Here is a 25694-nt window from a genome sequence, read left to right as displayed (position 1 = left end):
ATTCAAGGTCTTAAAATTTGATCAGAGTTGAACCTAACCGGTTATATATATAAATATTTTTTTGTTATATATAAAAATAATAATGCACAAAAATAATTATATTTTTTAAATAATAAAAAAATTATTGATAATTTCTAAATAATTAATACTTAAAAGTTTTTAAAAATTTTATAGTTTTTTATATATTTAATAGGTTAGATAGATAAGTCAAAAAATTTCTTTTAATATAATAATAATAATAATAATAATAATAATAATAATAATAATAAATAATTTAATAACTTTATTAATTATTTGTTTAAAGTATTGTCCGATCATTTCCTATACGGTGAATTGTATTATATTATATTTATCTATTATATATTATTACACAAAATCTACTTTTATTCATCAAAAGAATAGAGAATAACAAAAGAATTTAAAATAGTTTTTTTTTAAATTTTTTTTAAGATAATGTGTATTAGAGTGATTGGGGAAGAAAGAAGAAAATTAAATCATGCATTATTTTGATTTAAACAAAATTTTTTATCACATTTTTATAAATCAAAAGCGATATCCGGTCCGACTCAAAAAATCGTCTAAACCGCCGATTTTCTAATTTTTAACTGGTTTTTGACCGATTTTCCGATTTAAATTCCGGTTCTTCTGCAGGCCAATTTCAGGTCTAAACAGTCTGATTATGATTCTGATTTCCGATTAAACTGACCGATTCGATCCAAATCCAATTTTGATTACCATAATTAGTATAATTAGTAGTAAGATATTTAAGAGTCCATGTCATTTGACCGTTGAGAACTTTGACATAGACCACCAAAATAGTTATTAGTGACATGTGTTAGTTGCCCTTTCAATTTTTCAATTTCAGTTTTTAAAATAGGACAATTACTACATTATGCTATATCGATTGTTTCTTCTAAAGCATCGTAAATACACAAATTATCATTCAATGGAGATGCATATTTCTCTTTCAAAGGCTCTAGAGCGGTGTATAGATTTGAAATATCTTTATCAACTTTTAAAATCATTTTTCTTAGAAGAGAAATTTTTTTAAAAGCATTTACAGCATCAACATGTATTTTACTAAATGCATTAGACAACTAATTATACAAATTGTTTACCTCTTTGTCTCTTCTCTTTGAATTCAGTTGTTGGATCATGCGATAAATTTCTATTTCTAAATTATGTTTGAGCAACTGCATCGCCTCATTCTTTTTTATTAAATTTTCATCGAGTGATCCAATTTTGGAGGACACATGTCACATAGGAATTGAGGGATGATGGAGGACGACCGTAAAGTTCCTCAAACAGAGTCATCTCAATAGTGTGGGATGATAAGATGAATTGTACCAAACTCAAATAGAGAAAGAAAACAAGTTCAATGTTGAGGTTCTTCATTGACAAAATAACAGTGTTATGTTTCAAGACAACAATTGAGACTTCTGTTTAGTCATTTGTTTGGGGGTGGAATGAACTACTTAAGGCAAATATTATTCAGAAAGCTTTCAATAATTCCTTTCAAAATATGCTGATGAATATTTTGTATCTGTTGTCAATTTAAGGGGGCAATTAATTTAGGCTCTAACCCCTATAATAAGAGGGCCTAAAATAATTTTAAAATAGTAAGCCCTCAAATACATAGGGTCCAATCTTAAAAGGCTCCAAAATTTGAAAGAGGACTATAAGGCTTCAAATAAGATAAAAAACTTAATTTTAAAAAACAAAATAAATAAATAACTTTTAAATAAAAAGTTTTGAATATATGTTTAAAATTTTCAAAAAACAAACAACTAGTTTAATTAATTTTTAAAAAAAATTAACAAAAAATAAATTAAAAAATTCTGTTAAAAAATTTATAAAGTTTTTCCAAAAAAACTTCAAAAATAAAAAATATATTTGAGTATATATAAAACAATATATATATATATATATATATATATATATATATATATATATATATATATATATATATATATATAATTTGTTGATTTTAATGGACTGAATTGGTTTCTCTTTCTATGATCCTTAATATTTATTTTAAATCAACAGAACAGAAGGAAACATATCGCAGCGGACATAAAATCCATTAAATTTTAAAAATTTACATTCCTCCATACATAATGTTCTAAACTTAATTAAAAAAAGCTCATAGTTCAAAATAGCTTAATGGTTGCAGGAGGCCATATCGAGCATGGGTACTATGAAAACATCAGATAAACGGAGAATTTATATGGAGGAAGAGGCCATATCGATGAAGTTCAAAGTAGCTTAATTATCGATGAAGTTCTTCACATCTAAATACATTCTTGGCCAAATAAAAACATTAGATAAACGGAGAATTTATAGTGGCACAATATCTGCAACCTTATTTTCCTTTCTAGGTTTATTTAACCATCTTTGTTCCCCTGGGGTCTGAATGTTCTGTGTTAACAAACATTTGAAATTTTATTTTACTAAGTTTGTAATGAATCTCAAAACTATATCCAATGAGTTTATTGCTTTTGTAATAGCTAGCAAATAATTCTCAGACATAAGAAGAAGAAGCACATTTTACGACTAAAGAAAACAATCAGATGGAATTGTTGGGACAGAAACAACACCTATTGCTGAACTCAAATCTATTAAAATTAATTAACTATGTTCAACGTAAATCCAGACACATTAAAATAGACTTGTTTTAATGTTTAAAAAATGAGGATGAAGTTGATCAGTAGTATTTTGAGAAAATTGTTGTATTGTGAAAGAAATCATGTTGATAAGATTGGGAATGTTTTAAATGTATTCAAATTTCAGTGTTGATACTAAGTGTAAAAAATGATATTCTAAACTTATTTTTTAATTAAGAAAAACTTTACATATTATTTTTGAACCACTGCGTTTTTTTATAAAACATTCATTTCATTTCTTTACAATGTTGTCGACAATCATGTTCTTAATTTAAAAATTTTAAAAATAAAAATAAAAAAACCCTTCCCTTACATCCTTAAAAGCCTCCAAAGTATTATTGTTTGTGTTATTTTTAAGGGAAGCATCCTTTGGAGAAATTGGCTAAAATTCAATTGGGATAGAACTTGCAAGGAGTGAATGGTCAGAGTGTGCTGTGGTTTACCAAAATTCTCTCAACCTTTATAAAATTAAACTTGACTGTGTTAATTGACTCCATCTTCATCCTAATTAATTAAAGATGGAGTGACATGCAAATAAACGGCTTACTATAACAAGGATCAAAGATGAAAATAAATTTCACATTAAGATGGATTAAAAATGCCTGAGACAACAACACTAGAATCAATTTAATCAATTTAATGACCAATGACTGACTACCTACTATGCATTGTTATGGTTTTATCCATATAAATGGAGAGAGACTTTGAAGATCAACACGTCTTTTAGTTACTCTTCTAAATGACTTGCGAATTTTCCACCTTAGACATTCTATCCCATCTAACCTAAAATTACTATCATCTTCATTCCTGGGTGCATGTACCTTGCAAGTGTCACTGGGCACATCTCTCTTCCGTTTCTTTATGGGGTTATTATGCCTGGGAGAAGGGGTTTTAGGCTCCTCTAGTTTCCCAGTAGTTAATCTGCAAAGCATAAAAAATATTCAATAAAAAGTACAAAAAAGTAAACAAATTGATGCCATAAATGGAGCTTTAGTAGATGGTCAAAATAAGATAGAAAGATTATTTCGGACTCCATGTTCATTTATTAACCAGGGAACGGGTGTACATACATAAAAACTAATTGAACTGCTGCTGGACAGCATTCACCACTATATATAGTGGCATATAAGGTACACCTGTTGATAAGTACAAATTTACTAAAAATTTGTTCCTCATTTCTCTGATGGGACGGAGTCTTTCTGTTGGTAATTCGAACTTGAAAACTAGGGCCCTGTTTACTTTGAAAACATTTTCAATTTCCATTTCCTAAACTCTTAGTTTTACTCAGGGGCGGATCTATAGCCCAGCCAGCCCGGGCATGCGCCCGGGCTCAACCCCTCCTTTCGTTGTATACTCCCCCACCTAATAGTCAATTTTTAGACAATACCAGGGGAAAAATTAATAATTTTTAGACAAAATATAGGGCAAAATTAGTAAAAATAGGGGGCAAAATTTTTAGACAAAATCAATGGCAAATTTTTTAGACAAAATCAAAGGCAAAATTAGTAAAAACAGGGTATAAAATTAGTAAAAATAAAGTGTAAAATTTTTGCCCAGACTCCCTAAAATTTCTGGCTCCGCCACTGGTTTTACTTATTAACAAGTTGAAAAGAGACTTTTAGTGAGTTATTGTGATATATAGAAGATAAAGAGCTACTTAAAGATATACATTTTAGGAAATCATGAAAAATAGCTATTTCAACATTTTTATTGTATCCAGAAAAGAAAAACGATTATTCACACAAGAGTCTTTTCTCATTGTTGTATTTTAGAAAATGAAAATATAAAAAGTTTGACTTAGTACTCCATGGGTTGCTAAAAGGCAAGGCAATGTAAATCTCAAGCAAGACAAATTTTAAAGCTACAACAAAAAATTACAATAATCTGACCTGTCATGGTTAGTAGGCAATCCTGTACACGGGTTGCATGCAGGGCAAATGTAGATATCTTGCGTGCATGATAATTTCATACAATCAAAGTGATACCACTCACTACATCGATAACATGCAATCATCCTTCCGGGATCAAAGGGCTTTCGACAAATACAATAAAGCATGCATCGAGCTCTTAACATCTGTTATGAATAAAAACACTACTTGATCAATATCATGTTAAATACATGTAAATAAAATGACATTTCAATAATACAGAAAGGATTCAGACTCATCATTATCAGGCTGGGTTTGGTTTGGGAGAAAATGGGTTGAGATCCATTTAGAAAATTTTGGATTGGGTCATAACAAATTTAATTTGAAAAGCTATAAAAAAAATTATGTTATGTCAAATGAGAGGGATTTAAATTGATTCAACCTAAATCGGGCTCATCCTTGTTTCTCTTGAAATTAACCAACTACCGGAACCAAACTAATTTTTAACTTCACATCATAAGGTTGACCAGATTTGGTGGTCAATTCAAACTCACTTGCACCTAATAGATATGATAACCCCCTTACCTTGAGTTCCTCATTTACATCAACAGGCAAGTTTTCACCTTCCAATATAAGTTCATATACTTTATCTAGGCCGAGTGCTCCAGAATCATTTGATATCTGTCAATAATATATAAATAGTTAAAATCTAGCCTCAAGAGAGAGATAGGTCAAGGACTATGACAATACGTTCAGAACCTTTTTGGCTAGTTCTACCCAGTGCAAGCCCAAGCACTTCACATTTGTAAGTTTCAGCATATAGTGATCTTTGGGTGATATTTCCATAGACATTCCCTGTCATGTATTTTTACGATTCAGATTTATGGGCAATAAATTTAATAAAAGAAATAACGTGAGAGCAAGTACTTGAAATAAAATAAGGAGACAGGCTATATCATGTTCTTGCCATGCAAAAAACATAAAAACCTGGCCAGCAGCGCATACCTCTTTCAGATGTTTCTGAATCTCTTCAATAGTGGGCTTAACTGCACCACTTAACAATATATCGACTTGAACCTTCCATAAGTATTTTGCTAAAGCCAACTCAAGGTCACAACTATCACCCTGATCATGGACAACAGCCACTTTGCTAGCCTATATATATGAAACATATTCAATAAGCAAAACCAACACAAATATTATTGCAGGGTGATTAAAATTGTTTAGGAAAATAGACTTTGTTAAATATAAATAAATAACCTGCCTTTATCGCAGTGATCAATTTTTTAGAGATGATGGTAATATCTTTGTCGACATAAGTTGATGAATGGTTCACTATTTCTGTCAAGCCAGATTTGCATGCAAAGGCTTTCTCAATAAGTTGGTTCAGAAAATCTTTTTCGTCAATCCTGACATACAAGATACACAAACAAATGAATTGCAGGTTTCAGAATGTTATAAATTAATCGCCCACAAGAAAAAATCAACAAAAAAACTGGAACATAAGAGCAGACTAGAGACAACTGAGTTGAGCAAACATGACCAACTATCACTGTAAAGAACAGAGGTTTGTTTACCCAAAATGAAGTGCATCTAAGCGTTGTTTGGTAATGCTATAGCTTTTGATGGTTTTATTTTTATAAAAGCAAAATCTACCAAATCTATGAGACTCTTAAGATTTGTGGTTGGGCCTAACTCAACATGACAAAGCCGGCTTAGCCGACTTGTAAGGTGAGAATTGCTCTGTACAGCAGCCCGAAGGATTTGTCAAGAAAGGAGAAGAAGACAAAGTTTACAGGTTGAAGAAAGCATTATATGGCCTTAAACAAGCACCGAGAGCTTGGTACAGCAAAATTGAGGCATACTTTGCAAAAGAGAAATTTGAAAGGTGCTCCAGTGAACACACTTTGTTCACCAAGAAAAAGGAAGGTAACATTTTGATAGTTAGTCTTTATGTTGATGATTTGATTTTTACGGGAAACAATAGAAGCATGTGTGATGAATTTAAAAGGTCAATGAAATTAGATTTTGACATGACTGACTTGGGAAAGATGAGACATTTTCTTGGAATAGAAGTGATACAATGTGAAGCTGGGATTTTTATTTGTCAAAGAAGATATGCTCAAGAAGTTCTAGCAAGGTTCAACATGGGAAGCAGCAATTCAGTAAGAAATCCAATTGTTCCAGGAACAAATTTATCAAAAGACGAGGATGGCACTGAAGTAGATGCTACAATGTTCAAACAAGTCATTGGAAGTCTCATGTATCTAACGGTAACTCGACCGGATTTGATGTTCGGAGTGAGTTTGATGAGCAGGTTCATGGCGAATCCAAAAGAATCACATTGGGCTGCAACAAAAAGACTCTTAAGATATCTAAAAGGAACCGCAGAGCACGGTATATTCTACAAGAATGAAGGAAGAAAAACAGGTCTTATAGCTTATTCTGACAGCAATTACGCAGGAGATTTAGATGATCGAAGAAGCACTTCTGGTTTAGTGTTTATGATGGGGTCTGGAGCTGTTTCATGGGCTTCGAAAAAACAACCTGTTGTGAGCCTATCCACCACTGAGGCGGAATATATTGCTGCAGCACTTTGTGCTTGTCAATGTATTTGGCTTAGAAGAATCTTGGAGCAACTTGGAGCTGAAGAAAAGGAAGAAACTGTGATTTTATGTGACAACAGTTCCACTATTCAATTGTCCAAAAATCCAGTTTTTCATGGCAGAAGTAAACATATTGCAGTAAGGTTTCATTTTCTCAGAGACTTGGTAAATGATGAAGTGGTGAGACTGAGTTTTTGCTGCTCTGAAGAACAAGTTGCAGATATAATGACGAAGCCATTGAAGCTCGAGCAGTTTGAGAAGCTTCGAAGCATGCTTGGAGTAATAAAGATTACAGAAGTAAGCTAATCACAGAGGCATTAGCTTAAGGGAGGGAATGTTAGTTAAAGTCTATTTATTTTTAAGTCAGTCCACGTTTTTACTAATAAAGCCTAGTCCTAAGGGAAGTTAGATTCTTTAGGAGGAAGTCCTATATTTTAGGATTAGTTTCTATTATTCCTATTTTATTGCAATGCACTACTGGCTTTTGACTAGTTCCTGTTGTAAAGGCTATATAAGCCTGCTTTCACTTTCTAATAAAACAGCAGTTTCGCTCTCAATATCATTATTATTTCTAGTTCTAACACCACTCACAGTTATCTATGGCAAATTGCGGAAAATAACGGAAGCTAAAAATCCACCATATATGGCAGAACGGAAAATTGCAGAAGCATGACAAAAAACTATTATATACTCAAAAAAACAGTAACATCACCAAAAAACCAAAAACAGAGCATAAAACTTACAAAACAGAATTATATATGGAGGAAACTAGAAATTCATATATCAAATAATCAAAATCTTCAAATAGACATTGTAAGGTAAATAAAATAGATGGGACATGTCTTTAAGTACCTCAAAACATTCAATTCATAAAAGACATTATAAAACAGAACAATAAAGACTTAATAACTTAAAACACTTCTCAACAATTTTGTGCAAGCTAGAACATTGCCCTTCTTTCCCATTAGATGGTCTTTGGTTCTTGCTATTCCTCCACTAATCAATTTCATGCAAAAACTACAGGGAGTTCTCTTTGAACCGCCAACTCCAGAGGTTAGGGAGATTTCCTGATTTTCAGACATTGGCTAAACTATACAAAGTAGAAAATAAAACAACCTCCGGCTGGATTAGCACCTTAAAGTAAAATTTTGGGAGGATTTAAAAGACTTATTTTAGGATATACCCTAAGGAGAGAAGATTTTACAGGAGGGGGTCTAAATAGATACGTAGGGAGCGTAGCAAGAGGTTTTGAGGGCGTGCATGGAGTATGGTCTCAGGGAGGTAAATGTGGAGGAGGGTAAATACATCCTAGAGCTTTCGTCGCCTTTTGGTCTTACTATAGCTAATACGTATTTTAGGAAAAGAGATGCGCAACTTATTACATCTACAAGCCAATAGCTTTAAAAAAAAAAAAACATCTACCTATTGTGCTTTAATAAATTTTTTTGAAGAAAACTAATGCCAATAAGTCAATCGTCCCAGAAGCAAAATAAGATTTTAAGAGAATCATATTACCACAGAGAAAAACATTCAGCATCAGACAGAAGTTCGACAAGGATGTTCAATTCAATATGTTTCTCGAACCTCTGCATAAAGCAAATGAATATTAAGACAATTGAGTTTCCACGAAAGTAAAGAAACTATTAAACTACAATTAAAATGAGACATAATACCCTACCAGGAGGGAACTTCCATTTGAATATTGGGATTTACCCTTCAAAATTTCACAGTAAGAGCACTTGTAGTCGCCAAGGCCAGCATCTGTTTCTGTTAGTCCAATGCACCGCAAGTGATAGCTGTTCATAAGCAAGATAAATCAAAATCCACTCACAAGATAATGAAGTAGAGAATACATAATGTAAAGCAAATCATTCAGAAAGCATAAAGCAACAAAGGTACAAAAACAACAATGAACTTTTTATGAGATTGCAAATAAAGAGTAGGACTCAATCTTCATTTTGTTCTTTACAGAAACACCAAAATAATAAAAGCATCCATCTATGTGAAGACTAAATGTTAGGGAGCTTCTATGCTTAAAAGTTTTTAGTCCTGCTGGTTTTCTTTTACTAATAGTAATAAGTGAATGATTATCATTTAATGAAGCTGCGTCATTTGATTTTTTACCTATTATTGAAACTTTCACATATTACAATTTAATCATTGACTTTGAAATATTTTTAATTCATAATTAAAGTAAACTAATAATAATAATAATCTGAAATTGATTATTACAAGTTTTTATATTAAACTAATATGATTATATCAAAATTTAAGTTATATTGAGCACAAACTGTTTAGATAAATAAGTGCAGCTGAATATTCAAACGAACCTGAACTAACTAATTTACAGAGATGAGCACAAACTGTTTACATGTCTTTAATAAATGATAGCTCAGTCAACTTATGACAAAATAATGGTAGAAAACTCTTAAAATTTGAAGGGTACCATAGAAATTCTCTAGATATTATTGCCTGATATATTTTTCAGAGCTACTCAACTGCCATTACTACAAACAAGGCAATAAGTACGTTACCGGTCCATACAAGTGGAACAAGTAAGAAAGTCCTGGTCTTGAGAATCAACAAAGCAGCAGTTGCATAGGTTTGGTTCCTTCTGATTTTGCAACTTGCCATATATGTATAGCGATCTATCTAGAGTCTGTTTTATCTGAAAAATATCATGCAAAGTCTCCTAAGAGTACTTAATATGCAAATGGATTACAGAAAGGGAAAAAAATGTCAAGATCAAACCTTCAGCAGTGCATGAAGCAGCGATTTTTCATTTTGGAATAAAGCTCCAATATTGTCAATGCATCTTTTCTTCCAATTTTCCACCTTCTCAACTTCAGATAATATTGAGTCAAGTTCTGAACAACTAAAGGCAACAGAATCTCCAAGTTCCTGAATTTAAGCAAATAAATGTCAAACATGCATATGAGCCAGTGATATGCCATGTCCTACTAGCATAGTGTCATGACAGTTGTGAAAGTTTTCACTTTTAATATTTGAATTCCACATAACTAACTGACTAACAAATAAGCCTGATATCCCAAAGATAACTCTTAGAACTATGGTTGGGCCTAACTCAAACTAACAAAACCGGTTTGTAAGGTGAGGTTGCCCCCACTCCCATCCTATGTGGGATTTTTTGACACACACCCTCATGCCCAGCACTACTGGGCTTAGAGTGTGGCCTGATAGCAAAAACCTGATAACATGTGGCCCAACGGATCTTGGACAGACTTTGACGCCATGTTAGAATTGTGGTTGAGCTTAATTCACCCTTACAAAACTGACTTGTAAGGTGAGGATTGCCCTCACCAATAAACATATGTTCAAGGCCATATCTCATCCGACGTGGGGCTCATTAACAACATTTAGTAAATTAAGAATAAAATGAAACTCTTACACAACAAAAAGTGTAAAATAAAAAGGAAGAGTTTTGAAGGAACTTAATAGTGCAATTCTTAAAGCTTAAAGTAATTCACAAATGAGATAATGTGAAGAAAGAAAACAGCAACTCTAAAAATTCATATCAAGATAGAAGGAAGCTCTTTGCGATGACTACCGCTTTTTAGAAATGGCATAGCAACATAACAACTCAGAAAATAAGTTATGGAGATGTGATGCACCCTATAATCAATCTATTGATGCATAAGGCTTCCAATTGATGCATTTAGAAACTATACCTTGAGCTGCAATAATGATGACCAAGTTCGTTCCCTAGAACTTAGACGAAAAAATTGATGCACTTGCTCTTGCCACAACCTAAATAAAATACATTACATAGGTATGTCAAATGTTTAAAACACAGAAATTAGAAAAGCACAAGTCTCCATTGACTCAATCGATAGTATGGCTTAGATAGCGTACTAAACAAACATCAGAAAGAACTATTAGAAGGCCTTGAATCAATTAGAACATGGCCTCAGTAATAGGTTACAAAAATATGTAAAAGTGTAAACAGGAATTTGACTGAAACCCATAATGATGAAAGAAGCCCTTACATGGATAGAAGAAGAAGCGTCTAAAGAACGCCAAAAGAAGTATGAATTGACATTTAGAAGACTAAAACTAACTACACTAACATCACATATTATCTTAATTCTACAACCAACAAATAGGACTTACATATGCTTTCCAATGGCTTCTTCAAGTTGACAATTTACATCCGTAAAGGTCATTTTAATAATCTGCAGATATAAGTTGTAGATGTAAGCTGTTGATAGCAAAACAGTTTTAATAAAGTACTGTAATTAAGAACATGCTAAGAAGTTATCTCTTGACCCTTTTGCCCCCCAAAAGCCTCTAAATTAATTATTCAGCATGGTTGTTAATGTATCAATAGAAGTAGTTGTAAATTTAATTGAGGATGATGCTCATTGATATAAGCTATGTGAAACTTCTACACAAACATTTGGTTACAAATTTTAATTTTGGTTCCACTTTTTTACAATTAATTGTAAGCAAAGACCATACAAATCACAGCATTCCAAAAAAACTAAGCCTAGTAAAACGTCAGTTGAGATACAGCAAGAAGTACACCTACATCTAGGCCCTGGCAACCATACTATTTTGTCAATAATTCGATTTAGGAAAACCCAACTCATGTCATCATAAGTTTTTTCCAAAACCAACTGAAAAACTAAAACAACATTTCTCCTTAGTCTTACAATATTATCCCGCAAAAAAGGATCAAATATGTGATATATTACAAATTACAAGTTTAAAAAAATTATCACACGGGTGTTATTCCACTTCTGGGAACGAATAAATTGAACAAAAGGAGCTATAGATCTTTAAAATAATATAGACAACAGAAAATTACACAAACAAGTACCTGATAATCGGTAAGAATATCTTGAATATCAGTTAATTTACATCTTATAGAATTGCAAGGTTTAGATATCCCCTCTAACGCTCTCCTAAGCCATTCAACCCCATTAACTAGAACTTTCAAAAGAGCACCAGAAACAGCGGAATGAGAGAGGCCTTCCGCAACTTCCAAAACATCCTACAGAAATGGCAACCACCTCTTATCAATAATGATTATGAAGAAGAATATATCCCTTTCTTTAAAAAAGAAGAAATTCAGTTAGATGAAGAGAAAAATTATATAGATAAGGAATCTAGCTGATTAAAGATTAAAGCAGAAATTAACCAATACAGTACAGAAGTTAAATGGAATGGAACAAAGAAGATCAACAATTCACTTGGAATATACCTGTTAATGAAACCCCAGTATATAGCACATGTGCTATACGGCAAATAGATGCCTGATACCTAATCTAATCACAAATAAGACATTTTACTTGCTATATATATTTTAGGGGAGAGAGAGAGAGAGAGAGGGGAGGGATAAAAAATTAATAAATAAAAAGTATTTGAAAAAAAAAACTTCCAGAAGGAAAAGAAATCCATGAAGCAATGATTGAATGTAAAAACGAAACTGAGATCATAGCTACACAGTATAGTTATAAGTTATAACTTATAACTATTTGAATTATGTCACTCTTTTCATTGAATTGCAACAAGGTACACTGATACCAGGTATTCTATAAAGCACTCAAATTAATGAAGCGATATAACCAGTGTTGAGTAATATAATTGGAATAAGAAAGTGCAAGCAGCATAGTCAACCAGAAAACGAGTGGGTAGAACCGCAGCTCTGTGCAAATACAATACTTAGGAGCATAAATTATGACTTCAGAGAAACAGTAACCTTTAAAGAAGGAGAATGATTGCAGAAACATAGGGCTCTTTTGCACCACTGCAGTGTAGAACAAGATGCTTGAAGCTTTGAAATATCACTGAAGTCAAAACCAAGAGATGCACCAGATGCTATGGCAGACTGAATTCTTGTAATCAAATCTTCCATTTTAAACAATAAACCACTGCTTATTCCATGAACAGTATTATCCAATTCAAATAAGCGCTGAGCATCATCAAGTAGAGAATGTGCTTCACACTCCCATTTTTTGCAGTTATTCAAAACTAATTCAAGCGTCCTTCTTTCTTCTAAATGTACTTTAAGATGCTTTGATTGAGAAACCAACAACTAAAAGAAAAGAATCAAAGTGTTATATTTACTGTATATATTTGCAGCAAAGGAAAAAACTAAAATAAACAGGACAAAATACGAACTTGCAAGTCCCCGACATTTACAGAGTTTGACACACAATTAGATGATGCTAAATATGGCTTTGCATTCCTTAACCAAGAATTAGCTTCCGATAACGCTTCTTTGACATCATTAAGTAAGGCAAGATTAACAAAAATATTTTCTGAAGCTCTGCAAAAGACCAGCATATGCAAAAAAAATGGTATCAGCCAAAATAAGATTGTCACGGTTACTAAAGATAGAACAAACATCTCAAGAATTTGAGAACCTTAGCATGTCCTCAAAATCAGAAATAGAAGCCTCAGATGAAAGAATCTCTTCAGCTCTTTCCTCCCAACGCATGGCAACACCAAGCACACGTGATAAACTGACGAATTGCTTCTCTCCCTCAATTCCCAGCCTTAAGAATCAATAACAAAAGCAAGAAGTTGAATAAAAAAATAAATGTAACAATGTGCCAATTAAAACAAGGAATAGTAATAAAAAGTTACATAGTGGCCTCCTTCAGCAGTTGCTGAATGAATTCGAGGTGCATCTTAGAATCATGTGCCTGTATCAATTCCACGTGATTTTAATCAGTTTTTGATGCTGTAAGAATTGCTTGAGCATTTAATACAAAGCAGGTTAGCCCCTGTATACTAAGAAAGCTGTCATCTTCCAATATCTTTTTATAACGAAAGAGAGAGTGAAAGAAAAGCACTGGTAAGAACAATAATTTACCTTGGAAGCTTTTTGTCGGCAAATAGCCTTCTTGAGCTCAATCTCAACTAGAGGCAACTCATCAACTGTAAAACATAAACAAAAACCTTGGCACTGTAAATTGACCAGAAAATAAACAAAAGATCCAAACTATCATAAAGCTGCAATAATCCACAATACCTTGAATTTTCAAAGAGAAACCTTTATCAAGAATGCTTTTCAATTCATCAACTGCATTATGATGATCGCCCTGTCTGTGAACTCTCCCTAAAACATCATTAAAGTGAGAAACCCACGACACAGCATCTGAATGGTAATTCCTTAGTAACCTCAACTCTGGTACATCAACTGTAAAACTGTCCCATTCCTTAAGCAGCAAACCAACATTCTGCATATTTCCTTAGTTAATCAAGCTATGCTTTTTAACTCACAGAAAACAAACCGAGATGAAGATACAGATGCAAACCTTGAGATTCATAGGACCTTCTAACATGCTACGAGATTGAGAACTACAAGATTCTGCCTGATTTAATAGATTCTGAAGCGCATCTATCTCTGGGAGTTGAACTTGAAGATCCGCAATCTATTGAAACCATGAATATCACGTTATTCCTTAGGTAATTTATTTAGTGCATGATAAGTGAGCATATCTGAGAATTATGTACATTACACACACGGAGTAATTATTTCATGCAATAGAAAGACATTAGGATTAAATGAATGTCAAACTCGTTCAGTAATGCATGATTGGTGCAGATAATTATATTAATATCATGTCACAATTAGAATATATGAAAAATATCAAAATTGTATCATAAGAGTAATTTAGGGTAACTTAGTTTGCCCCTAACGATTAATTTTCCTATTTCCTTATATACCGTAAGAGATGAAGAGACCCATTTTTGGGGATTGTATATTGGGAGCAACCAAACCTTATATCATAGAAAAGTACAAAAGAAATAAATTGTTGCAAGATCAAGTGCAGAAGCATAATATTAAGCGATGGCATCGGCTATTGGTTTGCCCATCAGAGCTCGCATACTTTAGAAGCTTATAATTGGAAAGCTTAAGGAGATGACACTGATTTTTTATAATCAATCACAGATAGCAGTGCTGAGTGGCCGACCCCAAAAATGGGATAGCGGAATAGGATATAACGGGATGGCCGCTATTTGATCATTTTTTGGAAAAATTACAACAATAATAATTATAAACATATGAAGTGCAAAGGGAAGAACGAGAGGGAGAAACTTGTGATTTTGATCATTTTTTTGGACAAATTACATTAATAATGATAAACATATGAAGTGCATAGGGAAGAACGAGTATTTTTCTTTAGTACGGCTGAGGTGCAGAAATGTCGGTGAAGGAAGGTTACGGTTGAGCCTCAACCCAAATTTGATTGAAAAACCCAAAAATACCCTTAAAACAGTTTAAATTGAAGGGATAATTTCGGTTTTCAATGTGGAAAAGGATAACGGGATAGAAACCGCTCCGGGCCGGGAACTCCAGTTGTCACACATGAACTTAATTTTTTGCTCTGACATTTGTAATCTTGTGAAATTAAGAAGGCCTGTTTAAATGTATACAATTTCCAGAGTTTTTATTACCTCTGATTTTAACTTGTAAAGAACATCAACATCTAATTCAGCAGGATCTCTAACTGAAATGCAGCTTCTGACACTATCCATCCACGCCTGGTTGATCTCAAACAAAAAAATCACATGAGCAATATATAAAAGTAATACAGTGACTTAATCAGCAAGCGTAGACCCTATAGTAAGCAACTTCCCAAGTACAAAAACTGAGGAAGTTTAGAACATAATTCAAGCCTTAATATATATATATATATATACAAACCAGATAAATTCTTTCTTAGTCGCTTAATGGATCCACTCATCTTTGGTAGGATAGAATGTCCATTTGAATTTTTTCAATGGTTAACCCATTTATGGAGAATGGAAAGCTGTCCTTACATTTATAAAAAAAAAAAATGTATCAACAAACTCCTAACCTTCTAAGTGTGTGTTTGGAAACTTAGAATATCAGGGTCACCGTGTGGTTCACTCAAAGCTCTGTATTTGGAAACTTAGAACATCACGGTGTCACTATGTGGTTCAATCAAAGTTATGCCTACGGGAGGTTATGCATTTTGTGGCGAAGGGTTTGGCACTGTGATTTGAAACACATTCTTAATTTAAAAAAAAAAAACACATTTTGAGAGAAAGATATAAGTGACTTTAAACATAAAAAAAATTAAACAATAGATTAGTCATAGAATTATAAGGGTAAAAAAAATATCAAACTATTATAACCGTTAACATCTACCTTGGTTGAAGAAATCTTCCTTTTTAATTTTTTAGTCCCTTTCACGTAGATGGGTATTCCACAAGCTCTAGAGTATAGAAGTTCCAACTCAGACAACTGAAACAAACAATATCAATCAAATTGAATGGACTGGAAAGAAGAATCAAGATATCATGTTATCATTAAATTTCATTGTGGTAGCAACAAAAATTGATTATCATATTTACAAAAGATATAATATAAGGGCCCAATTCTTTTCCTTTTTTTAGAAATATAGCTTTTTGGTTAAAATAAGCTTTTAAAAAGTTTATAAGAATTATATGGGGGAAAAGCCAAACCAAAAAAAAAACTGTTTCAAAGCTTTTCTCATAGGCTAAAATTGCAGCCTCTGTAAGAAGCTCTAAAAACAATTAGACCAAAGTGACTTGTCATTAAAAAAAAAAATACTTGATAAAATTTTCCTAAAGTTAATATAGCCTCTGAAAATAGCCAACCAGTTAGACTTTTGAGGAGGGGAAAGAAAAAAATGAAAGAAAATAAAGTTGTTTAATGTTTTTCTCATAGGCTAAAAATAGAAACCACTCAAAGATGCTTTCTTTGACAAAAATTATATCATAAAATCAAATTTTATAAAACAAATGTGTCCTCAAGATATGAAGAAAAGACATGTGAAGAGCCTCCAAGAAAGTACATTGGAACATGTTGACAAAGCAGTCTCAATGTCTTGAACTAACAACCTTGCTTCTTTTGCATATTCCTGCATCAGAACAAGTTAACACGATAATTTAATGGCAGTAAATCGCAACCACCAAAAACAATATAACATTTTGTTGTCAAAGCACCTTCAACTTATGATAATGAGGCTCGTTGCATGGTACAGGGTTAAATGTCAGTAACTCATTAACATAATCTATATGAATTTTCTTGAAACTTGAGTCTTGATGACTCAACTTCAATTCAATTTTTGTGACACAATCTTTTATCCCTTCTGCCCATTTCTGAGCTTCAGTCAAACTCCTTACCATATCCCGAACCTAAATCCCAAAACAAAGTAGAATTTAGTTGAGTGAAGTGCAGAATGTTTTTGTTCAAACACATTTAAAAGACACAACTAGAACTCACAGAATCCATCTCAGAACCAGCCCAAAGAAACTGTTCAGCTTTCCTTAGTGCGATAACAGATGCATCAGTCACAAAAACATTCTGAAGAATAGTACTAGATTGCAGAAGCCATTCTGTAGCAAGTTGAGTGAACGTAATGGAGCTACCTTTCACCTATACACAACCAGGAGTCTCAGAAGACTATATTACATGTTTTAAATAAATACAAAGTATATCCATAACAATACCAGCATTATATTATATTATTCCATAAAATGTAACACAGCAAACCACTACTAGGAGAGCAGCACAGGCAAAATATAGAAGTTGATTTAAGAAAGATAAGCAAACTTAAGTATTGGAAACAATATTGTAATTTGGTGGGGGTGAAAGAAATATATGACCTTTTTTGTCAAAGCACTCAGACATGAAGACTGCTTTTTTGCACTTCTACTCTCAGCTTTTTCTTCAGAAATATATTTGTCAATTGAAAATGCCAAGTCATTCAATTCACCAAGTGAATGACGATAGAGAAGACGGAGTTTAGCAGTTTTGCACTCACAAAGGTGTTCCCAATGCTGCACAAGAGAAAACTGAATTCAGCATATAAAACAAAAAAACATCTGTAAGTGAAAAAACCAAGATTATTCAAATCCTAGATATCTTAATCTGTCCAAATGACTTCCAGACATTACAATATCAACATTTCAAATACTTTTCTCAGAATACCAGTAACAGTATATTTCCTTGTACATATGAGATTAATACACATCACTAAGAGATTAAATTCAGTCTTATTTTGTATTTATGGAAGGAACCGTTGATCATAATTGGAGAAATTGACAAGGGTAGTTTCATTTTTTAGAATATTCTGTTTATTATTTTAGATCACACGCTCTTCTAATGAAACAATTAGAAAAAGCTTATCAGAAAAAAAAAATTTATCTGCTTAAAACTCTTAATTTTACTTGAAAATTTAACTAATTGGGAATTACAAAGATATATGTGTTTGTAAAGCCAAATTAAGAACTACAAGGTTCCTAATTACGCTAATCCAGAAAAATAATAGGGATCCTCGTATTGGTAATCTTATCCCTGATCGGCACTAGTTCAACAACACCAGTCAAGCATTCTCGTGCTGGGTAGGCCGGCTACGCTAACCAACCGACTCCATGAATTCTTATGATGTATTAGTGCTAATCAGCATGACTTTCAAATTTGAAAAAAATACAAGCACTAAATAACAATCATCTTCATTTACATGAGATGTGAACACACAACCACAACCTCTTTCCTGGATAGATATCAGTTTTCTGATACGTTAGCAGCTCACATAAGGCAGAATATTAAAGAGAAAACGCTGCAGTTGAGCACCCTCATAAAGGTGCTAAAATATCTATTTCATCCTCCAATGACAAGTTGAAACTGCTAATGTGAATACTGAACAGCAAAAATGGATAGACACACATTTTATATGCCAATTCGTATGTAAAAAAGTTTCCCAAAATCCTGACATTGGTGTCAATAGAGGAAGATGAATGCTTCACGGCAATCAAACACAATATCAATAACCTCAAAATCACATTCATTCACCTCCAGACACACAAAAGATGATGGCCTGCAACTGCATACAACTGCAGAGAGATAGAGATATTGCTGGCAAATGATGCATGCTGGATCCTGTAAAAGACACCAGTAAATAAGACCAAAATGATCAAAATCATGAATTATTCTTGCATGTTTAAACAATCAGTACCTCTTCAGTTCCTACATATTGGGGACACTTCCGAGGAGCTAAACGAGAAGATTTAACAATACCATTTTTCCAAAGTTTCTCCCTCCAGGATTTTTCTCTATCGAGTATTTTCAGCAATTCAATTTTCAAATAAGATGACCCTCTGCTGTCAACATCACCATACTGAACATTAAAAATCAACACATTAGAGTCTGCAACATTGACCAAAACTAAACTATTCATAATAATAATAATAATAATAATAATAATAATAATAATAATAATAATAATAATAATAATAATAATAATAATAATAATAATAATAATAAAAACAAGAACAACAACACCAACAATAACAATAACAATAACAATAACAATAACAATAACAACAACAACAACAACAACAACAACAATAATAATAATAATAATAATAATAATAATAATAATAACAATAATAATGAGGAGGAGAAAGCTATCTTGTTCCCTTAGAGCACAAGCTAAGCAACTCAACATTGTAATATTCTTACAAGTCGAGCATTCAATTTTTTGAAGTCAAAATATTGTTTTTTCAATGGTAAAGTTTTACTTTTAGATTTCCTAACTTCTTCCCTTAGGACACAAGTTAGCAAGACCCTAACAATAATAATAATAATAATAATAATAATAATAATAATAATAATAATAATAATAATAATAATATGAAAGTATTAGTGCACTCTGTCTAAGTATTGGTCGGAGGAGGTAAGAAATCCCCTTTAAACACATTTTCACAAAAACATGCACAGCGCTGGTTGCAGTGATCTGTCACAGTTATTCCTTTACATGAGCAAAAAGACATTGAACAGACTTATGCTGGGAGTAGGTTAGTTTTCTAGTATGATTTCATTATAACTATAAATTATAAAAATGGAACATGTTTCCCAAATTGTGGAAGGAAATGTGGAAACGAAAACTTCAGAAAATATTGGAGAAAGGATAGCAAAACAGCATTTTAGTGATCATAATGAATACATACTGCAGACCGTCTCTGTTTTTTAAGTCTCATTAAGATATTATTATTTCAAAAAATGCAACATACTAAAAACATGTGTAAACCTGGGCTACTACACAAAGAAGCTCCTCGTGAGACAAGACAGCTGTTTTGTGATACCGCTTATAGAGATCAGCTCCAAATGCACCGTATGGTAGCCAGTCAGCTGGAGCAAAATTGACTGCCTCTGCACAATTTAGACCTGAGAACACAATACAATTGGCATGCTTTAGATTGTATTTAAGCTGGCAATTTTGGATGCTGGTAGAATGTAACCACATACCAAGATTGAAACCACCATGGTAAGATCTGGGGAAAGTAATGACAAAATTTCCAGGCTCCTGGCAAGTAAAAGAAATGGGTTAAAGATTTTAATACATACATAGAGAAGACAGTGATAAACAAAAGCAGTAATTCTGCAGTGTAGATTTCCTGGAAAACATGCAACAAGGTACATAATGAGCTATCATAAGTTTTTACCGAAAATGAGCTATCATAGCGTCTGTTTTAGTTGAAATTTTAATGCATAGTAACTAAATAGCAACTCATAATAGTCCCACAGATTAAATTATAAACTTCAACTAGCTGTGAAGTACTTGTTTATAATTATATTCCATACAACATAATACTACCTCAAGTCTTTTTTCATGAAGAACAAAAAACCAAATGATCATGAGAAAAGAATGGTATTTGAAAGAGTTCATATTAAATGTTTTTCGAAAAATACCCACAGTGCTTATTAATTGCATCCACTAACACAGGAAATAAGGGGATTTTTAGTTAACAAGACATAGGGCATAAAAGTAATTCCAACAATAAATACTCTAGAAAATTTGTCTCTGTTTCTTATAATTAGGACAAAGTAAATAGCTCAATTGCTTCTTGTAAAAAAGGACCGGGTAGGGAATAATTCACATCAATGTAATGCATGTTTCTTCTAATTATATCATTTGAATGGAATCACGTATTTACAACAGCAAACTATAGATTCAACGATGATAAGCTAGGTATATGAAACCTGAAGTACGCTGTAGACAGGAACACCATTTTCTTGCAAGACAGATGGGTTTAACATGGTAACAAGCTGAAAAAGCAGATCAGGTTGTGCATCGAAAAGGTCAGGAAGGCTTCTTCTCATCACCTGCAAGGAAATTGATTATTTTATGACACGGTCAACATATATGTGTCCACTCAAACATGTACAAACATTAACTAACATGTCCTTAAATTAAAATTGAAAATTCAGGGCCTGTTTGGTTTCAAAAAAATTGATTTTTTTTTTAAATAAATATAATTTAATTAGAAAAGTGATACCTTTCACTTTACTTTCTGTTTAAAATTTTTATAGGAAACAGCAAAAACAGAAATGAAAATGGTTCACTTCAGGAACCAAAATGAAAACAAGGTTGGAGATTTGTAATTAGAAATGGAAAGAAAAAATGTTTTCTCAAATAAAACAGACAAACCCAGCAGCATATGAGCATTATATAAATCCCTGAGATTGTTTTCCACATTTTGGAATTTAAAGTGGGAGATTTTACATATAAGACACAATAAAGGAACTAGTTCACATAAAATGAAATGTGGGCAGTACTAATTATGATGTCCTCGTAATTTCAAGCAATGATAATCAAAAGATTCATTTTCTATAAACATGTAAGCTAAAATAGTTTCACATTTAGCAATATATTTTATTTTACAGGACAGGCTAGATATAAATAATTTTTGGCAAAATGCAACTGTCCAAATTTAAATAATTTCAATTGAATATCTGTATAAGCTTGCTTGTAATTGTACATCTGTAATTTTAATATCATTGTAAAGTTAGGTAAGATTAAATGACGTATCAGCAAGGGATGGCACATAATCTGCCAAGCCATGATGCCATGGAGGAAAATTGACAACACTTTTGATTCTCACCTGAATACAATTATTTTAAATTTAAAAAATCCCCTATACTGTGTATAACTACTAGCTATATTCATTGTTATTAGGGAAAAAGGTGCATGTCATGGTTATTCCACCTCTTGTTTTGTTCTACATAAAAAATTAAATGATTTTAATGGATGAGTATAATCCATTGGATAAAATTACCTTTCTATCTTAACTACTTCACTTACTTTCCTTGTCATGAACATCCATCATGTGCACCCACGGCTACTGAGTGAATACACATGTCTGTTCAAAAAGACACTAGCTGGGGTTCTATATAAAATAAGTTTGGATGGTTACTACGTAAATCTTTATTCCGAAAAGTACGAGGTTGAAAAACAAACAAAATTAAGAGAAAATTACATGCTATTGGGTGGGGAAATAAATTAGAAAAAGTATTGGTGTAAAGATAGAACAAGAACCCAAGACCTACCTTCTCAAATGCCCTGGCTTGACTACCAGGAACACTGTACCAGCACTTTGGCTCTCCCCTAGAACAAAAGAAATTAGAATCAACATTACAAGGCAGATAAAATGGCGTGGCAGTAGCAATCTAGAATCTGAATATATTTCAGAAAATCCTAAAAAAGTTTATTTCCACATTATGTCCCAAGGATAAGCAAATTTAAAGAAACGCAGAGAAGACAAAAATTAGTGAAAATTGAGATGTGCAAAAATAATATTATGGGTCACAGACTCTTTTTAAAAATGTGCCATGGAGAAATAAATATTTACATTTGCGGAGGCCAAAATCTTAACCAAATGGTCGCTCAATAATTAGAATTTGCCATCAAAATGTAGAACAGTAGAAGCAATACAAACCAAAACCAGAATAGTATATTTCTGAGGGAGGAGAAAACCTTCCAAGTTCCAACACAATTTGAAATTAAAGGGGATATAAGGATGTCATAAGAAATCATTTGCTTCTTTCTTTCTATTTTGGCTTCATAGAAACTAGACATCAATGTAACCTCAATAAAAGTTTCAGTTGATGATTAGATATTTTTATATGAAATGATTCATGCTTAAAAAGTGTAAATATTACAGCATAGCTTCAAAACCAAGACTGAGTGGAAAGGGTCGGGGGAAATTAGGAGGACTGCTACTGCCTTTTTAATTTCATAGTGATATCAAATATCAAGGGTATTTTTTGGCTCCCAGTTTTGCAAGGTAAGCTTTTGTCTTCTTAGATGGAGAGTATCTCATAGATATTTCAGACCTTGTGCTTCTTTGCCTAATACTTATGCTAGTCTTTTGTATTAACCCTTCAGTTCCTCGAGGGAAAGGGGCCCAAATTAATATGGGGTTCAGTAGGAAGGTAAGGAAAGACTTGACAAGAATTGCCCCAGCAAAGGATTACACTACAGTACCACCCCGAACGATTCGACCTGAGCTGAAGTTCATTAACCAGTTGGGTACCTAATATTTATGCTATTGAATCAACAAGTTCAGATTGTACATCAGAAGTACACGGGGACCAACAAGTTTAACACAGTAAATTTTTTGGAAAGACAAACAAATCTAACTCCTGTGATCATGTTATTATAATTGAATATGTCCACTTCATTAATAGTTGGGATTCCACTACTACATCCCTTCAATTTTTCCTATTTACATACAATAAAAACAGACATAATTCCAGGCAAAAAAGGTTTTGCTAAAACAAAAGTATGAATTGATGGTGTTCATAATGAATACGTATGACAGAAAATAAAATGAATTAAAAATTGAAACAAGGATAAAATAAAATTAGAGCATACCAGTGTAGATAATTCATCGAATAAAAGCAGTGATCCTCAAAATGCCAGCAAAAGGATGAGAATAGCATTCCTATATACAGCCAGGGTACCATAACACCAGTGATATTGTGATGAACAGCTCGAAGCATTGAGCCTTTCAACTTAGGCAAGTTATTAAGATTCCATGGATTAGTAGAGTATTCTTCCCATAACTTATCATCAATAGATTGCGGTTTCTGATTAGTTTCATTTGGGAAACCACTCCCATAGATAGATGTATCCAAATCATTTCCATACATGACCTCGACCTCACCAACTGAACCTTCCACTATCTCCCAGAATTTTTTCTCTATTTGCACCCTGGAAACAGGTCCCTGTCCAAACCATCTCCTCCTCGACCTATCCGCAATGCGTTTAAAAGTTTCCAACGAATATTGCTTCCCGGGCACAAAACCAAAACTGTCCCTATCAGAACTCAAGCAGTTGAAACAATACCAGTTTCCAAGAGGGATTTGCTTCAACGGCGGTGAAAGACAATAAATATGCCACCCTTTATCACACCTATCACACAAAAGCATCACATCTCCATGCAACCCACTTTTACATTGCTCACAACTCTGATCACGGTTTACTTCCTTTACTTTCCGATTTTCTTCCTTTACTTTCCGATCCTTAACTTTCAAACCATCTACAACTCCGTGATGCTTCTTCGACACCGAAGCTTGTACCTGTACCTGTACCCCGTGATCACTCTTACAATCTTCCTCCACCTCCACACTTGTCTTACAAGTGCTGGCGGTCATTCCTTTATTAATCCGGTTACAATAAATTTCATAATCATAAAGATGCTCCCTATACAACTGACACAAGACATGCTTAGCACAATCCGAAATCTTCCCCGAAGATTTCACAAACCTAGCAACCTCACCCCATTTCTTTCCATCCACAACCTTATCATACCCCCCAAACCTCTTCACACCATTAAAAAGCTTACACAAATCCAAATCCTCCCCTTCAAACACAATCTTCTTCTTAAGCTTCTTACTACAATGATCCTTCAAAAACCTAGAATACTCCAACTCAAAAGTCTTGGAATCAGAAGCAGCAGGACGAACCTGAAGCTTATGAATAGCCTGTGTCTTAGTCGGAAAAGTGAAAGAATCTAGATCCAATGCAAAAGGGGGTTTCCAGTTGCTAGGAGGAACGATTCTACAAATCCCAAACGGTTCAGCTACGGGTCTAATCTTGTAAATAAACTCCAGAGGATCTTTGAATTCATCTTCGGTTGGGTAAAACACGGGAGCGGGTGGTATAGTAGTGGATGAAACACTCAAATTTGGACCTACTACGCCTTTTTCAACAGCCCTAGGTTTACCCTTTCCCATAACTGTTACTAGTAGAATTCTAAAGCGAAATCATGGATGTGAGGGAAATGGTAAAGCATGGAAGTAAATAGCAGAGAGAGATATTGGAGTTTGTTACCTTTCCGTGGCACGAGGATGAGTCAATGAGGGTGGAGAAGATGGATATGTGGATATTTTGGAGTAGTAGTAAACTCTCAACTTCTTTTCTATTAATAAACGGAAAATGCTAATACTAAAACGACTTTTTTTTATTTTTTGTCAAAAAAAGAAAATGAAGACTTCGTGTGAGAAAGCTTCATGGAAAAGAAAATAATAATAATATTATAATAGAGTTTAATAGTTAGTGTAACGGTGTGTTTGGATTGGTTGTATAGAGAATTGACTATGGTATAATTAATTTTATCAGAATTGAGTATACTAGAATTGATTTATGTTTGGATACATTTTATGTAAAAGGAATTTGAATAATAAATTATGATATAAAAATCATCCAGGATCAATTCTGAAGGCAAAAGTTACAAATTCTAGC

The 25694-nt window shown here is 33.0% G+C and overlaps 1 protein-coding gene across 3 annotated transcripts; it reads right to left on the bottom strand.

Annotated features, from left to right (window-relative positions):
• Positions 1-3224: 3224 nt before the first annotated feature.
• LOC131637664 (lysine-specific demethylase JMJ17-like) lies at positions 3225-25373 on the bottom strand. Of its 3 annotated transcripts, XM_058908267.1 has the most exons (33): positions 23823-25373; positions 22496-22553; positions 21149-21271; positions 20414-20471; positions 20196-20332; positions 19122-19283; positions 18959-19045; positions 17770-17943; positions 17387-17539; positions 17107-17298; positions 16956-17021; positions 16286-16381; positions 15568-15654; positions 14424-14540; positions 14138-14345; positions 13979-14043; positions 13750-13808; positions 13527-13658; positions 13282-13429; positions 12860-13195; positions 11978-12151; positions 11269-11330; positions 10827-10905; positions 9889-10038; positions 9672-9805; positions 8816-8933; positions 8653-8723; positions 5796-5940; positions 5537-5686; positions 5291-5386; positions 5117-5212; positions 4553-4737; positions 3225-3584 (listed from the first exon to the last, which is right to left on the bottom strand). In XM_058908267.1, the coding sequence occupies exons 1-33, from the start codon at positions 25184-25186 to the stop codon at positions 3335-3337; spliced, it is 5532 nt and encodes a 1843-aa protein (XP_058764250.1). In that variant the 5' UTR covers positions 25187-25373; the 3' UTR covers positions 3225-3334. The 3 variants fall into 3 exon arrangements, 2 of the variants coding, with proteins under 2 accessions (XP_058764250.1, XP_058764251.1); XM_058908268.1 differs by lacking the exons at positions 3225-3584; positions 4553-4737; positions 5117-5212; positions 5291-5386 and having other exon boundaries at positions 5559-5686; positions 5792-5940; XR_009294386.1 differs by lacking the exons at positions 3225-3584; positions 4553-4737; positions 5117-5212; ... (1 more) ...; positions 5537-5686; positions 5796-5940 and having other exon boundaries at positions 9682-9805.
• Between the last annotated feature and the right edge of the window lie 321 nt (positions 25374-25694).

Source organism: Vicia villosa, unplaced genomic scaffold, assembly GCF_029867415.1.
Source record: "Vicia villosa cultivar HV-30 ecotype Madison, WI unplaced genomic scaffold, Vvil1.0 ctg.002061F_1_1, whole genome shotgun sequence".
Lineage (NCBI taxonomy): Eukaryota > Viridiplantae > Streptophyta > Magnoliopsida > Fabales > Fabaceae > Vicia > Vicia villosa.
Note: the sequence above shows the minus strand (reverse complement) of the source record. Positions and strands in the feature narration are given on the sequence as shown.